Source organism: Lampetra planeri, chromosome 36 (genome assembly GCF_965212315.1).
Source record: "Lampetra planeri chromosome 36, kcLamPlan1.2.h2, whole genome shotgun sequence".
In the NCBI taxonomy this organism is placed as follows: Eukaryota; Metazoa; Chordata; class Hyperoartia; order Petromyzontiformes; family Petromyzontidae; genus Lampetra; species Lampetra planeri.
Window position 1 is genome coordinate 9,351,417 of NC_136142.1, and position 3,211 is coordinate 9,354,627.

Consider the following 3,211-nt stretch of genomic DNA (forward strand, 5'->3'; position numbering starts at 1 on the left):
CTAACCAGCGTGGTAAACACCACTAACCAGCGTGGTAAACTCCACTAACCAGGGTGGTAAACTCCACTAACCAGGGTGGTAAACTCCACTAACCAGGGTGGTAAACACCACTAACCAGCGTGGTAAACACCACTAACCAGGGTGGTAAACACCACTAACCCAGCGTGGTAAACACCACTAACCAGGGTGGTAAACACCACTAACCAGGGTGGTAAACACCACTAAACCAGCGTGGTAAACACCACTAACCAGGGTGGTAAACACCACTAACCAGGGTGGTAAACACCACTAACCCAGCGTGGTAAACACCACTAACCAGGGTGGTAAAACACCACTAACCAGGGTGGTAAACACCACTAACCAGCGTGGTAAACTCCACTAACCAGCGTGGTAAACCACCACTAACCAGGGTGGTAAACACCACTAACCAGGGTGGTAAACACCACTAACCAGGGTGGTAAACACCACTAACCAGCGTGGTAAACTCCACTAACCAGCGTGGGTAAACACCACTAACCAGGGTGGTAAACACCACTAACCAGGGTGGAAACACCACTAACCAGGGGTGGTAAAACACACTAACTAGGGTGGTAAACACCACACTAACTAGGGTGGTAAACACCACTAACCAGGGTGGTAAACACCACTAACCAGGGTGGTAAACACCACTAACCAGGGTGGTAAACACCACTAACCAGCGTGGTAAACTCCACTAACCAGCGTGGTAAACACCACTAACCAGGGTGGTAAACACCACTAACCAGGGTGGTAAACACCACTAACCAGGGTGGTAAACACCACTAACTAGGGTGGTAAACACCACTAACTAGGGTGGTAAACACCACTAACCAGGGTGGTAAAACACCACTAACTAGGGTGGTAAACACCACTAACCAGGGTGGTAAACACCACTAACCAGGGTGGTAAACACCACTAACTAGGGTGGTAAACACCACTAACTAGGGTGGTAAACACCACTAACCAGCGTGGTAAACACCACTAACTAGGGTGGTAAACACCACTAACCAGGGTGGTAAACACCACTAACTAGGGTGGTAAACACCACTAACTAGGGTGGTAAACACCACTAACCAGGGTGGTAAACACCACTAACTAGGGTGGTAAACACCACTAACCAGGGTGGTAAACACCACTAACCAGGGTGGTAAACACCACTAACTAGGGTGGTAAACACCACTAACTAGGGTGGTAAACACCACTAACCAGCGTGGTAAACACCACTAACTAGGGTGGTAAACACCACTAACTAGGGTGGTAAACACCACTAACCAGGGTGGTAAACACCACTAACTAGGGTGGTAAACACCACTAACCAGGGTGGTAAACACCACTAACCAGCGTGGTAAACATCACTAATCAGCGTGGTAAACTCCACTAACCAGGGTGGTAAACTCCACTAACCAGCGTGGTAAACATCACTAACCAGGGTGGTAAACACCACTAACCAGCGTGGTAAACATCACTAACCAGCGTGGTAAACACCACTAACCAGGGTGGTAAACTCCACTAACCAGGGTGGTAAACTCCACTAACCAGGGTGGTAAACATCACTAATCAGCGTGGTAAACTCCACTAACCAGGGTGGTAAACATCACTAATCAGCGTGGTAAACACCACTAATCAGCGTGGTAAACACCACTAACCAGGGTGGTAAACTCCACTAAAACCAAGGTTCTAAACACCCCTAAGCAGAGAGTCTTCAACACCCTACCCAGCAGCCAAGGTCCAGTCCCGAGATAACGACAGCGAATTATTCGGGCCACATAACTCTCAAAACCCACAACTACAGACGACACACACACGCCTTTAAAACTCAAAATCCCACCACCACCAAACACACATACATCAAACACAACACGTGAATCTTCTTACGTTCGGCAAACCCACACACGCACCACGCACACACCACACGGCAAGTGCGACACGTGTGGGGAAAGAGCCTCTACATTTTAACATGCGTCACACATCAATGCCCGCCGAACCCCTTCGCCATGTCTGCAGACTCGCGCAAACTTTACAGTCACCAAAGCCCCAAAAACTCTTCCCCGACACCGCTAAGAACCCTCCAAACACTCAAACCCCTAAACAGTCAAACTAACGTCCCAAATGGTCCCATTTGGGACGTTAGTAGAGCGTGGGACCAGAGCAAACACAACCAACTCAGAGAATTTAAGACGTCAATATATCCACGGGAGTAAAACTTTTTAAAGAGAGAGAAATTTTTTTTACGTGACATTTAAGAAAAGCCCCCCCACCCCAAGCCGAGACCAACTCGGGGGCACATCGCGGCGACAGAAATTCTGGAGAACCAGGGAACTCAAACTCAGCCAGATCCGAAAATCCACCAAAAACACATCATCTCAAACTTGCAGTCTTCCAACAATAACAAACCCCCACCACCACCTACCCCAACCGAGACAATTCAAGATACGGCCGTAAGAAAACTCGCCAAATAAAAATGTAAACTTTCACAATTTAAACCGTGACAAAAAAATAACTCGATATTATGCATCACGCGTTTTAAAAATCAGCAAAGCGATATCGTGAAAGCGTTCAAGCCCCAACGCGGACGGATTGAGCGGTAACACAGCGACTGCCCCCCGACTTAGTGGGGTGAGCAGAGCCGCCCCCATCGCCACCACCATCATCATCACCACGGTCCCGACATCACCTGGGTTCCTGGAAGCGCTGGGCGGTCCTCTCTCTTCCCCGAATGCGTCGCCTTCTGAGAAAGTGGCGACGCGCAGTTCTCAGAACCAGCTCCGGGCGAGCCCATCTCGAGGGGCGCTGGGGGGGGGGGAAGCACCGGACGAGTCTAACTCGAGCGGGCGACGGAGCTGGCAGCCGCCGCTATGCGCCGCCACTGGTCGATTGCCTTGAACGAGGCCGTGACATCCCTCGGTTGTGTGAGGCCGATGGTATCGCCCGCCGGGGTGGGCTACGAACACCCCCGCGGGTATTTCGCGGGTGGTTCGCTCTACTTGGAAAAACTCGAAAACAGCAAAGCAGGGTCACGTGGTCCGCGGGGGCGGGGTATTGGTGGGTGGGGGTGGTGGGGTGGGGGTGGAGGGGCGGGGTGGGGTGGGAGACACGTGCTCTGCGTGTGTATGTATGTCTGTGTGTATGTACGTCTGTGTGTGTGTGTGCCTCGAGCCACACTTCTCCGTGGCTTTGAAGTGCACCTAGCCTG

General features: G+C 51.1%; 1 protein-coding gene across 1 annotated transcript in view; it reads right to left on the bottom strand.

Annotated features, from left to right (window-relative positions):
* LOC144730774 (uncharacterized) overlaps positions 1 to 2,871 on the bottom strand; it is an 18,823-nt gene extending 15,952 nt beyond the window's left edge. Inside the window, 1 exon segment of the mRNA XM_078611519.1 lies at positions 2,693 to 2,871. Coding sequence (XP_078467645.1) covers positions 2,693 to 2,797 — 105 coding nt within the window. The 5' untranslated portion in view covers positions 2,798 to 2,871.
* Positions 2,872 to 3,211: the final 340 nt, after the last annotated feature.